This window comes from Calonectris borealis, chromosome 2, assembly GCF_964195595.1.
Source record: "Calonectris borealis chromosome 2, bCalBor7.hap1.2, whole genome shotgun sequence".
NCBI lineage: Eukaryota > Metazoa > Chordata > Aves > Procellariiformes > Procellariidae > Calonectris > Calonectris borealis.
This window is the reverse complement of record NC_134313.1, coordinates 114,545,217-114,557,515: the sequence shown is the minus strand read 5'-3', so window position 1 is coordinate 114,557,515 and position 12,299 is coordinate 114,545,217. Positions and strand designations below refer to the sequence as shown.

General features: G+C 38.8%; 1 protein-coding gene across 1 annotated transcript in view; it reads right to left on the bottom strand.

Moving 5' to 3' along the window:
- Window positions 1-12,299, bottom strand: part of LOC142078382 (mediator of RNA polymerase II transcription subunit 1-like) — a 15,698-nt gene extending 3,399 nt beyond the window's left edge. The window contains exons 1-13 of the mRNA XM_075140845.1: window positions 12,296-12,299; window positions 10,913-11,016; window positions 9,718-9,802; window positions 9,289-9,343; window positions 8,701-8,833; window positions 7,593-7,621; window positions 5,246-5,317; window positions 5,077-5,151; window positions 3,809-3,879; window positions 2,925-2,990; window positions 2,332-2,440; window positions 1,477-1,601; window positions 1,004-1,116 (exon numbers count right to left, since the gene is read on the bottom strand). Of these exons, the coding sequence (XP_074996946.1) occupies window positions 1,004-1,116; window positions 1,477-1,601; window positions 2,332-2,440; window positions 2,925-2,990; window positions 3,809-3,879; window positions 5,077-5,151; window positions 5,246-5,317; window positions 7,593-7,621; window positions 8,701-8,833; window positions 9,289-9,343; window positions 9,718-9,802; window positions 10,913-11,016; window positions 12,296-12,299 (1,041 nt within the window). The remainder of the gene's footprint in view (window positions 1-1,003; window positions 1,117-1,476; window positions 1,602-2,331; window positions 2,441-2,924; window positions 2,991-3,808; window positions 3,880-5,076; window positions 5,152-5,245; window positions 5,318-7,592; window positions 7,622-8,700; window positions 8,834-9,288; window positions 9,344-9,717; window positions 9,803-10,912; window positions 11,017-12,295) is intronic.

Here is a 12,299-nt window from a genome sequence, read left to right as displayed (position 1 = left end):
ATCTTTAAACTCAGAAGCAAAACAATCTCCCAGCTAGTACTAATATTTTAGGGAATTGCTGAAGAGTTACAGAGCCTTTTGTGTGTATCTAATGAAATGAAAAATTCATCCCATATTATGGGTTTTAGAGAGAGAGCTTTGCTAAACCTTATTTTAGCATGGTGTAAACTTACTACTACCTTCTGTACCACCACCTCAAATTCCAAGAACCATGTAGGCAATGGTTCTGCTAACACTAATAGAAGAGAAAGAAGTGCCCTCTTCTTTTGTTGCCGTGAATTGCAAAATTTATGTTTCCTAGCAAAAAAAAGTAGATCTTTGAAGCTTGTCTTGTAGTTGCCCTGTACATAAGTCTGGCAGAAAGCATCTTAGCCACCATTTTCTATTCTAAAACTTTTCCTTTACATCTAATACAGCCTAAATTAAATATTTTTTAATAAAACAGTTATTAAAAGGGAAGCCATCAACAGTTAAACAACCATGGCTCTAGATAGTAATTTACATCACTGTCATAACACTTTACACTTTTCTTCCTGCCAGTCTCTTTAAAAGGGATCAGTTTTCTCAGTGTTGTTTAAGAAACCATTTTTCTTAAAACAGCGTGATATGCAGCGTGACATGCAGCATGATAAAGACCTTCAAAAATCTAGGTAAGTGCCATCTTGGGACTTGCTCCTCACACCAGCTAATAAGTTTCCTTCTTTTTAAGGCATTAATGATAAAGTTCTGAGCAATTTTTAGACGAGTAAATATTTGGGTTACACACAGACAAATTAGTACGACTTCAGCAGCCATGCACACAGTGTTTCATTAATGAGGATGAGAAGATCACTTACTTGAAAGGGTCTAATATTGTTTCATAAATAACTTGAACTATTTCCTAAAGAGCATTTAAATACTGTTGGGGTTCTGGGAAGTCTGCATTGCTTGCTTATGGGGAAATAGAATTCAGTATATATCTTGCACAAGGGCAGAGTGTGTGTCAAATGCACATTATACTCACCACAAAGAAACAGGATTTGTGTGTAGACAAGTCTTCACTGCATTTTTCTTTAAGGGTAGACTGAACAATCAGCTCATATAGAGGAGCTAGTTTCAAGCCAGCAATCTGAATTCCTGAAACCAGGTGATTTTTTTATTAGCATTTAGGTTATGACTGTACATGAAAGCTAATATTAAAAACAAAACCAATGTTTTGAAAAGACAAAAACATTAATCTCCTTTCTTACTCCCTTTTTTGCTGATGGGAATTTGAGGTAGAGTGTTTAACAGCTTTGCCTGTAATTGTCGTATCTTTCTTTGAACTTTTGTGTTTTGCACTGGTTGCTAAGATGTTACACTTGGGCTCATAGAACAGAACACGTTCGGCCCCAGAAACCAGTTTTTCCTCTTACAACATTAACACAAGGAAATAAAAAGCAAATAAGCAATGCATAGTCACAGAAGTACTTAGTCTTAAAAACAATTACAACATGCCTGTGAGCCTCTGTATCTCTTCAATAATGGATGAGGACATAGGAATAGGCTGGTGAAACTTCAACACAAAAAAAGCTGGCAAATCTGTGCTGAGTTCATCAGTCAGTGGCAAAAAAGCAGGGTTGCTGGGAAAAAAACCAAAGAAGTCAGAATGAAAGCTTGTTACAGAAATTGACATAACAAGGACTCTTAGTGCAAGGCCACTATCAGGTCCTGAGCAGTTTACTACGTTCCATACTTCTTCTGTCTTGAGAAAAGTTTTGCTTGATAAATGCAACTATAGCCTTTAATGTTTTAAAACAAGGTTAATGTAAACATTGGCAGAAAGGAAAAGTGAGCTACCAGAAAATGAGGAACAGTACACAAGGATGTTTGCTATAAATCATTCTATAGTGATTTATTTTGGAGAATGACTTCAGACTTTCTCTCCAGCCTAGCACTGAAGTAGAGAGAGATGAGGTGTCAGTATCCACAGTGGGATGACAAACTATTTTGTATAGTTAAGGTGTAATATCCCTCAATATATGCTTTATTTGTTCTGAAACTACGCAGGAGTTGCTTGTTGAATACTAGGAAGTTAAGTAATACTGTTCTAGTGGCTCCTTCTGGCTTCAAATCTGTGAATAAATCTATAGTTCAATGCAATTGACACAGTTAAATATGAACACAATAACTTGAAAGTCCATTTGGGAAAACTGTAAAAGCCACAGGTTATAGAGGGTGTAGCTATGGAGCATAATGCTATCAATAAAACAGAGCTTCCTGTTTTAGCAGAGGCTAAATGTAAGTTATGCTGAGGTTAGTGCCAATGATTTGTAAATCCATTTCTGTATTGAGAAGTGTCTAGAGCCTCACCCGTCCTCTCCAGCTTGAGAACCTACAAGCAGTGGAGAAAGAGGAAGTTTGTGGAGTGTATCTGTGCCTTCAACAGTTACAACTGTTTTTGTTCCACATACCTGAGAACCTGAGGTAGAAAGAGAAGTGCGTTATTTCCCTTGTGTCAGTGTAGATTAATCCTATGCGTACAAAACACGCAATGGTAAGGTCTTTTAAAGGTCAGATCGAACTGACAGCCACAATGGCTTGGGCAGCAAGGAGAAGCCTGCACAGACCACACCCAAAATGCCAAAGCTGCCCAATGGTGATAGCAGCAGTAGCTGCTTTTGGGACATGCCATGAAACAGATCAAGCAACCCCCAGTCATTGTCACGCTGGCTAGGCAGTTATTTTGTTTGATACCACTCTCACTTCAATTTGGGTTAACAGCCAAGAAACGGGGAAGTAGTTTCCAGATGTACGTTATAATTGTGCTAAAGTGCATCACACAAATCATTCTGCTAAACTAGAATTTTAAATCTTATTTGTGTTTCATTAATGAACTTTGCTTAATGAAACAGGCAGTGCTGAAAAAGTTATCACATTAGTTATTTCTGCTTTTCTGGCTTTACCAGGATTTAGTTCTGCTTCCAAAACTTGATAGGGAGATATGTAAAATTCAATATTCATAGGAGTTCCTGAGGAATAAAAAAAAATGGTTACTACACATGTCAATAGAGGAAATATGTTAGGCATATTGACACAAAGGGGAAAAAAACAAGAGCAGTGTAGGTGGGCAGGAGAGGATTCCTCATAAGGGTGTATCTCTAATTACAGTATATGTTCAAATCACAGCATTTTCTTAGTCAGCATTTAACAGCTAAACCCTCAGTGTATAAAGTCATCAGACATCTTTGAAAAGATTAGATTAAGTTTCTATATCTCTTGCACAATAACTTGTTCAGCCTTAAAAATACTAGCTGAACTGCTGGCTTTCAGTGACTAGTCTGAAATAGAAGGGAACGTTCTAATACTTGCATAAGGGACACTCACATCAAGCTGTGCAACAGGATAGCAGTAGCATGTATTAGAAGTACTTTTTTGAACTGTAACACATTAACAGTTAATGTTCACTTCTGACAGCATAGATGAGCCAAAAAACTTATCAACTGACTGTATTTGCCTTTTAGGCAACATGAGTATTATCTCAGCTACTACAGCTGTCATCTTGCAGTTACTCCCAAACTGTGGTTTCCCACATAACCTCAGAATATTGCTGGTTTTGCTTTTAGGCTGCTGCAAAGTCGATGTTGCAGTAGCTGATAAACCACCTGGTCTCTTTGTATTTTCTCCTTCTGTATGTCTGTACACTATCTGAGAATACAGACACAGTAAGTCCCTACAGCATGTTTTATTTATAGAAGAGGATCTTTACTGTAAACAAAGATCAACTCAGTAGGGGTTTTTATTACAATTTTTGGAATCCATGAAGAAAGAAAAGAAAAAAAAAAATCACCTCCAGTTCTTGGCACCAGGTGTCCTACTTTTCCATGAAGTACTTCAGTAACTCTGTTTACATCCTGTGTTCTAGTTCAAAACACATCTTGATTAGTGTTTCCTGAGTTGCAGTGCTAGCTAGGCTAATGTAAAGGATAATTTGCACCCTTAATCAAAGGGAGACAATGCTTTCTTGGAAGTAGGTTGTGTCTCCATTTGTTATGACAGCTTCCAAAACACAATCATTCCACTCATGCATTACTCCTAGGACTTGGGCTTCCAGTTTCAACCCTGTATCTGAGCTGTTTCATGTTGCAATGTGATGTGCTATTTACCAGAAATGCAGGGGGACAAAAATATTGGAGTGGCAGGTTGAGCAAAGAGTGAGGAAATAACTTGGATAATCTAACTTAAACAGAACCAATCTCTAACCTCAAATGTGATGGTACAGCTGAATACATACAGCCATACAATTAAATAGCTATGCATTAAAACTCTGCAGTCTATTAACTTATATCATAGATGGGACGAATACTCTATTTAACTCATAAATAATATTTACTGAGATATCAGTGATCAGCAAGGATATGGTTCATTTGTTCATGGAGTTAGTATGGTTCATAAGGGAATACTGTACAAAAATAAGCCAAAAGTGTGTTTCAAGTTACAGAAGGCCATGCTTGCCAAGAGTACTTAATAGGCAAGATATCAAAAAAGATGCTTCAAAAATCCAGAAGGAAAGCACTGCCCTCAACTCTGATTTTCTGAAAAGAATGAAAATCATTGTACAATTACGGAGGGTTTAGGAAAATCTGTTCCCCATCTATCTGTAATCCTACTCTTTGAAAGGAGAAATGAGAAAAGGAAGGATAGGAGGAAAGCTAGCATCCACTACTCCTGATCTAAAACCTGAGCACAAAATGAGATACCCAAACAGCAGGACCCCAAAAGGTATATTTTACTTCTGCCACAGGGAGATCTAAACATGACTGCTGACTTTCAGATGCGCTGTTTGCTCCTCGTGGGTGGTCACATGCACACACACCCAAGCTCTGCAAGCAACCACTTTCCCAGCAAGTCTCTGAGATAAAGCACAGGAGTTCAGTAGATCGTCTTGTTTGGCTTGCCTGGGGTTGGCAAACTGCAGAAAGGCTTCAAGCTTTCCAGTGGGAGAAAACTCATTAGCCTTCCACATCCTGCTCTATAATTAGATCAGTTAACTTGTTTTTAGTGAAATGAAGGGGTGGGGGTGGAGGGAAAAGGAGAAAGAGGTAGGCTTCAAGTTACCTGCCTAGAAGAGACATTGAATAAAGATCTTTTTCAAGGGCCTGCAAAGCAAGGTATCCCTTAGCTTTCATTTCGCTGAGAGAGAGAGAAGACAAATTATTATTTTTGTAAGTAAACAGAAACTAGGCTATGGATTTTAAATGTTTTTCAAGCAAAAACTAGTTGCAACCTGTTTCCTGAAATTTGATACAGATTTGACAGGTCTTCTAGAATCTTTCCAAAGGCATCATAGTTCTTCATCCTACCAAAAAGAAACAATTGCTATTGTTTCTAAATGAGATGGATAATAAGTCTTTTATATCTAACTTGCTAGAAAAAGCACCGTTTCAGAGTGACATAGGCCCCCTCCTTATCAGATCTGGCAAGTAGCAGTACTGCTTTTAATTTTCTTAGAAGATACCAGGAAATGTGAATCCTTTGCTGTGTTGCAAAAAGCAATGTAATTATAGCTGACACTGGTTAAATATGCACTACTTGAAAGCAATAGGTGTGCACGATATACAAATTCGACAGCTCATCAGCTGCAAAGCACTTTTCCTGATGTTCCAATAAAGCTAGTCATGTAGTAACGCTTCCCTAATACAATGCACTTGTACATTGTTCTTTTCATCAAAGTATCAAGGATTGTATTAATATTGCACTTCACAGCACCCTGTGAGAGAGACAGATCTTAAATACAATTGACAGATACATCAATCAAAAAAAGAACAGGGGACAAGTGGCTTGCATAAGTTTGTGAAGGAATGGTTCAGACTGCTCAAAACCCAGAATTCCTGCAGATTCTGACTAGCTGTGATAGCCTGGAGCTCTGCTTGGACTAACCCACCAGGTGTTTACTCACCTGCTTAAGTGGATTTTAAGTGGACTTGACAAGCCTTACTAAACTCTCTAGTGCTGCAGTCACACAGAGAGCTGTACTCGAGAAGACATACCTTCCCTTTCCGTGCAGATGTGGCTGCAATGTGGATCAGCAGAGAGACCAAGTAAGCCTGCCTGGACTTTCACATTGGGACAAATCCTTTCCAAACAGAAACTAAACAAGTCACTCAGCTTTTCCATGACCCTTTCCAATTGGACTAGTGGGGAAGCAAGGAAAAGGGAGGGAAGCTGGCATGCAGGTACAGGCACAGACATAGCACCAGACTATGCATTAGCTGGCTGGTTCATCATGATTTTATAGTTACTTTGAGACCCACAGGAAACATTACACGTATGACAAAGTTACGACCAAATAAAATACTACACCAAGAGGTGTAGAAGGGATACTTGCACTTCATGCCAAATCCTAACAAAAACAGGAAGGCAGACAAGTAGTACCCACAGTGCCAAAGGAAACTATATGCCATCACTCAGAGCCAAACTGCTGGCAGTTAACATCACTGGGAGTCAAAAAACTAGGAAAATGCAAGTTAAAGCTTTAAGACATAGCTGTTTACACCCATAAAGCTAATATAACTTCATTTCTGAGGAAAGAGAGGGCTGGAAAAACTGATGATGCATTACAGGTCCACATAGAAGAGAGATGAAATATGCAAAGTCAATGATTATTCTTTCTCTCTTTACCTTCCCTTTCGACTGTTCTGCCAAGGTATTTAAATAAGAATCCAATTTCTTAAATATACTCATTATTAGTGAAACCTGGAACCTTGATCATATTGGCTGGAGAACTTCTAAATGCACTTCTAAGGTGGTGGCCTGACCTAGAACAGCAACTATTCAGACAGAACAAAATGTGGTAATAAAAAACCATATATATATATATATATAGTGTCCTACTGCTACATGGGAAAATTAAAGTAACATCTCCTCCTACACATTTGCAAAGGCCATGTGATATCACCTTGCTTTCATTGCTATGACAGAAGCCTGAAGGACATATAGTTAGGACATTTGCATAAGGACAATACAAAGACTATTTAGTATTTGATGGAAGGAGCAGGAGAAAAGTACTATCTGGTTTGGATCTGTAAATCTGCCAGTTCTGAATTGTGCTCATCAGTCCATTTCCAAAATTATGGGTCCAAGTAGTTCTATAATTCTTGCAATCAACACAAATGCCAGTATTCAAAGGCTGTGTTCAACTGGCAGCTAGAGCCAACGTATTGGGGATTAGTCTTTCCCCTCACTCCATTGAGGGCAGATGCAATTTAGCTGTTTTCTATGGAATGTCTTGAGAAATAAGTAATGCCTGGAATATCTTTTCAAAATTATATTTGCTGCAGTTTCAGCCTTGAATTTACAAATTGGAAGTAGGTAATAACAGTTACAACAAACCAACCTCCAATATGGAGCACTGGAACCAACTTCCCACATAAAATAACATTCAAAAAGGTGTCAGTTCTTCTGTTGTTTTCTGGATTCCTATTATTGTTCCCTGATTCTTGCTTTCCCCCCGCCCCCCCTTTGGTTCTTATACTGAAACCATTCTAGCCTTGACTTCTCCACAACATTCAGAGAAATACAAGACTCAGGAATTCCTTTCCATTCAACAAAAGACTCTGCACATGATTCTTTACCTTAGATGCTGCACCAAGTCATCACAAATCTACAGGAATGAGAGAGAGGAGTTTCATATTTCTTACCATCCTTTGTGAAACATCTCTTAAAAACATTTCATTGGTAATGATAAGATTGTTCCCCATTACTTTTAATTAGCTGAATGGTTAGCTTAAAAAAAAAAAACCCAACCAACAAAAACTAGACTAACATTACAATAGTTAAAACATAATATAAATATAATAATTAAAAGAACAAAGGCTCTATGGAAGAGGATAAAATCAACAGAAATAGTTTGTTGATAAATTCTTTCTAGAAAAAAAATGGCATCTTTGCCAGTTTTTCTTTTATTGGCAGTTACTGTGCTAAAGTTTTCTGGATATGCATTTCCATCCTAATAATATTGTCCAGCACTCACTGATCAACAGCCCTGTGCTGATTAAATAGAACAACTTGAAATTCCTGGGCTGACTGCAACTGAAAAAAAGGGACTAAATTAACTCCAAATTAATGTAACAATTTGGATATTTACTGATAAAAATCAGTTTATGCTCCCTGCCTCCCCCCAACAGCTTGTTGTTATATCTTTGATCTGAAGGATTGTCTGTAACACTGAACAACTACAAAACATGGTATGTGAACTGCAGAGTGATATTTTGCCAATATTTTAATGAGAAATTTTGCAAGAAAAACATCCCCATTAGTAGGAATGCACATACTCCTAAAGAAGGCAGAAGGAAAAACAGAATCTCTGGTAACAGCTCCAAGACATCCATTGGGAATATATATTCCACTACACCTTGGCAGGAAAATATTTTAAGACCCTGTTATTTACTGTATATTGATAACATCAAAGTATGAGAATACAAATACTTATGCAGGGTACTACAAAATTCTTGGAAGGTGGGCATGTCAACTGAGTTTTACCTTAATATTTAGCGCTACAGTACTTAATATCTGTAACCAAGTTGTAAGTTTAGGTGAGAAATTCAGATGCCTAAAGAGGTAGCTAGTGTCATGCACAGGCTGGCAGGTGTGACAAGACCAAAAGGAAGCCAAAGACTTTCTGACATGGCAGCTGGAGGCCAGGTGGGAGACTACAGAGAGGCGAGAGAAAAGTAACTTTACCACAGGAGCTTCTCCAAGGTGAGCCAACTTTACATCCATCACCTTTCCATCCTTCTCCAGCTGAACTTCTATATAAAACATGTCTGATGTTATGTAGCAGGCAGTCCCACTGGGGCTAACATGAGCGTTAAGCCTGAGGAGAGGGGAAAGAGAAAAAGAAAAAAAAAAAAAGGCTTGTATATCTAAAACTTCTGTCACATGAAGAAAGGAAATGAGTATAATTTACTTGGTCGTGGGAAGAGACGCCAGGGATGCTTCAAAAATAACTCTTTCTTGGCTCAGCTTCTGAAAGCTATCCAACCGGGCAATATATTTGTGCTCTGCTCTTTGCATTATCATGTTGGTTTGCTGAAAACTATTTACCTCAGTCTGTAGCCTTGGGACCTAGGCATGCATGTCCTCTCTTCACCCAACAACCTCCTCCACAAAGGGCTAATCAAAATAGGCAGTTATGCCCCTTCCAAGTAATACACTCCATTAGAACACCGAGCTAAAAAAAAAATCTTGTTGACAAGCCATCCAGATGGTATTCCTCACTGGACTTGGGGGCATGCTTGCTCATTTGCATTTATTCATAAACAAACTTACCCTTTTTTTTTGGATAAAGATTCCAATCTGTTCATCACAGAAAACAATGATTTAGCTGCAAAAAAAAAAAAAAAAAAAAGTTATTTAATCAAGCTGCAAGGATCAAGAAGTAGAACCAGTATTATCCTGCTTTAAAGGGTATGATTTAGGTAATGAGAAAATAGTATCTCTTGCATGACTTCTTGTTGTTAATGACAACTATTACCCTATGATTAACGACTGCTGTGCTGGGTAGAGCTTATTCTCAGACTTTGAGAATAGCTGTAGCCTGAAGGCTTAGCCCAAAGATGAGTCACAAGTCTCTTGTGTCATATCCACCTCTGTGTTTGTACATTTGACCCCTTTGTGCAGAACATACCAATAGAGAAGGATGGGTAGTGTCCATAGAATATTAAAAAATACACTTTGAGTTATCTGACAGCTTGTTACCATTTAACGTCCTCTGTATCTTCTCCATGCAAGAGAGCAATGGACCATCTGGAGCATTACTGACAGGCCTTTGAAGTGGCTTATCCTAGCACATTTGTGAAAACAAGAGACAGAGAAAGACTCCTTAAATTACTAGCCAAAGAGGAACATCGCTGCATGCAAGACACAGAACACTGATGCCCAGTACAACAAAACAGTACTTATTTCTTTTTGTCAAACATAGAAGCGACCTATGATTGTAGCAATCTCTAAAGTGGCAGCACCGAATGGATTCGTGAAGACCCTATTGTGCAGTAATTATACATAGGAGGCCTTTGGAGCAGGGAGGGGCTTTCCATTCCCTTTTCTTTTGACCTGTACACAAGCTATGTCAGCTAATTTCACCGTGATACTAGAGATCAACTAAGAAAATACTTAGATTTTTATTTTAGGAGGAATCTGCCCGAGTGAAAAGGAGAGATCAGTAAATGCCACAGGTGTACTTGGTTAGACTCAGGGTGCAAGTTCCAGCTGGAGGTATTAACTTAAGTAGCAAGCAAACTCTCCCAGTTTCTCTTCTAGCTCTTGTCTGAAAACTTCTCATACTTCACACTTCAATTCACAAAGAACATTCACTGCTGAGAAGTTTTCACTATGTTCAAACTCAGGACATTGTTTTCAGAGTAAAGCTTTAGTTAAGCATTAATAAAAAGAAACATGGAAACAAATGGGAATTTTTATACTAAGCTCAGAGCAGTTGTGCTAATCTGCTTTTTACAAAGATGATTCTTAAGTATAATTAGCTACTGGAAGGGTGAGAAGCATGGAATGACTTAAGGTATATCACCGCAGGAGAGAGTCTAGAGAGCATGTTTCAGGCCAGTTTCTGAAAAACAGTCTTTTCTCCCAGTCCCATGGGCAAAAAACTGTCTTTACATACTATGAATGTCCTAATGATAATGAATGGAAAATAACCTAAAGTATTAGATAATCAGCGCGAACTCCTGAAGAGTTAAAATAATGCAAGAAACAATTTCTAAAGTGTTAAAATAATGCAGGAAACTTTTTTAATCCACTGTTGTAAGAAAAATCAGGAGCCAGGCTATAATATGCACCAGTTTTTTGGAGGTTTTTTGGGTTTTTTAAAGTCAAGCAGTTTTTGAACCATCTTGGCAACCTGCTCTTACACCACATACACCTAATCTGCAAATCTTACCATGCAAAAATGGACAAGTTTCAGAGTTTCAGTCCATGGTTTTTGCTGGTATTTTAAATGCAACTTTTCCATTAAAGCATTTGTAGAAATAGCTGTCACAGCACCTGAAAAACATGTCAAAAAGTTCTAAATATAATGGCATGTATTTACATTGGCAATGAGAAAAGTTGGAGGAGGGAAAATATAAAAACTTGCTAAGGTCATAGGTGTGTGATGATTCAAAAGAGGATGCAGGAAAAAAATTGTTTTAGTTGAATTTTGCATACAAATATCTAATTTTTGTAAGACTGCTGACAGAAAAAGCGTGGGGGGAGATTTTGTATAGGCAAGTATTCTCAATATTAAATACAGAGATGCAGCCCGATCTTCAGCTTGTTAAACAACTAGGCTTTCTTTCTTTACCTATGCACAATCTCCTATGTGTATTCTTAATAAATACCAAGGCCTTGCCATGGGTTTCAGGCATCCAGATTTCTACACCCACCTAGAGCTCATTAGAGCTAATTTTGATTAGAGATAAAAAATTAGAGATAATTTTTTACGATGAGGGTGGTGAAACACTGGAACAGGTTGCCCAGAGAGGTAGTAGATGCCCCATCCCTGGAAGTATTCAAGGTCAGGTTGGACCGGGCTCTGTGCAACCTGATCTAGTAGATGTCCCTGCTTGCCCCCCTATTGCAGGGGGGTTGGACTAGATGACCTTTAAAGGTCCCTTCCAACCCAAACTATTCTATGATTTTGCAGAGGATAATCTCAATGCAGAGTTGCGACTTTTTGTTTTTCTCATTGGGATGGCAAGGGAGGAGAATGGGGCCAGGAGAAGGAACATCATCAGCCTATTATCAGTCTCCTTACAAATATTCTTTCTGGCCTTACACAGAATCCAGAGGCTCAAAGAAAGTTTTTTGCTGAGACATCGTGCATCCATAACCACTAATTCCATCAGGAATAAACCTGGAGTGAACTTCCTAATACATCAGCCTAAGACAGGCAGGAAGACTCCAGACTGATTAATAAGAGGAAATTAAGTCCCTGCAATATGCCACCCACTCTGCTCTGTCCCTTAGCACCAGAAGAAACATTGCAAAGAACTTCTTTGACCTAGAAGGCACAACAGCCACAGAGAATTGTCCCCTTTGAGCTAGCAGCACTGCAGGGGGGGAGGGAGACAGACCAGGAGAGGGACCTCTATACCCTTTGCATACACCAAGGGGGATGGTGGGTGGGGGCTGGCAGCTTCTTCCTCCTGCTGGGAGGATGAGAGAGCAGAAACCACAGTCCTCTATAAATCAGGCCACCTCAGCCAGCTGGAGAAAGGGACCCCAACCAGCTCTTGCAAGCACCCCTGCTGGGGAACATGCCCCCACTAATGTTCCCACTCACCCAT